This window comes from Primulina eburnea, chromosome 6 (assembly GCF_022965805.1).
Source record: "Primulina eburnea isolate SZY01 chromosome 6, ASM2296580v1, whole genome shotgun sequence".
NCBI classification, from domain to species: Eukaryota; Viridiplantae; Streptophyta; class Magnoliopsida; order Lamiales; family Gesneriaceae; genus Primulina; species Primulina eburnea.
The window spans coordinates 17,027,399-17,028,569 of record NC_133106.1 but is presented as its reverse complement, the minus strand read 5'-3'; the positions used below and the strand labels follow the sequence as shown (position 1 = coordinate 17,028,569).

The window sequence follows — 1,171 nt, the reverse complement described above, 5'->3', positions numbered from 1 at the left end:
TGCCTCTGCTCCCTAGAATCTTCGGGAACCTCGCTGTGGACATACTCTCGCAAAATGTCATGGTCGTTTGCAGATACGGCAACTACCAAATACTCCCTGGCATTGCTCAGTGGGATGTCTCCCTCCGCAAGCACTGCAATAAACTCCAGTATAGTTCTGGCTCGAACTACCGGAGCTAGAAGAACTGCTGCTAGACTTCTTGAACTGTCTTCCTCTGGCTTTCAAATAGTCTTTCTTTCCACCAATACTACTACCAATTTCAAGCCAGAGAGATGGTTGCTGGGGTCTCGATGCTGGAGAAAAAAACGAAGCTCCTTTCTGTCTCATCAGACTTGCTTTGGCTCTCTTGGCTCTACTCAGAGCATCAACAAAACTATAGGATCGGCCTGTATTTACTAATGTCAATATCTAAGGATTCAATCCCTTAACAAACTGATCAGTCACCGCTTCATCATTCCCAGCCATGTGAGGATCAAAACGTAGCAAGGTAGAAAATTGAGCAATATATTCTTCAATGCTTAGCTGACCATGTTTCAAATCTTTAAATTCCGCCCTTTTATCTTCTCGGTACGAACTTGGGAAAAATCTTCGATAGAATTCAATTTTGAAGATCTTCCACGTAATCATTGTACCACGCTGCTCTAAAACTTCTTTGGTTGCAATCCACCAACTCTTTGCGACTTCCTTTAACTGATTCCCAATCAATTTAACTCTACGTTCATCTGAGTACTCAAGTGAATCAAACAATATCTCTATATCATCTATCCAGCTCTCATAATCACTCGTCGTCTCGATACCCCTCAAAATCGGCGGTTGTAATGAATGAAACCTCATCAACTGTGTTTCCATCAGAGTTTCTGACACATCCATCTGATTGGTCGTAGTACTACTTCGTTCTGTAATTCTTTGAGGAGGAATATCTGATGATCACAATAGTCAGCAATCATATGAGACAGATCTGTCTCAGTCCCCTTTCTGATCAGCTTACCTCTGATCAAGAATGGGTTCCGATTCATTTTCAAATAATACACAATACCAAATCAACTCAGATATTCAGGTAACATGTATTTTCAAAAACAGTAAGCACATACTGCAATATTAGCATATACAATGTAATTCAACATTATAATAAAATACATGCTAGCAATCACATGCAAGGAAAGAAAATTCA

The 1,171-nt window shown here is 40.2% G+C and overlaps 1 protein-coding gene across 1 annotated transcript; it reads right to left on the bottom strand.

The window, feature by feature from the left end:
• Nucleotides 1–408: 408 nt before the first annotated feature.
• On the bottom strand, nucleotides 409–870 carry LOC140835350 (uncharacterized). The gene has a single exon (XM_073200839.1). It carries the CDS (start codon nucleotides 868–870, stop codon nucleotides 409–411), a length of 462 nt encoding a protein of 153 aa, XP_073056940.1.
• Between the last annotated feature and the right edge of the window lie 301 nt (nucleotides 871–1,171).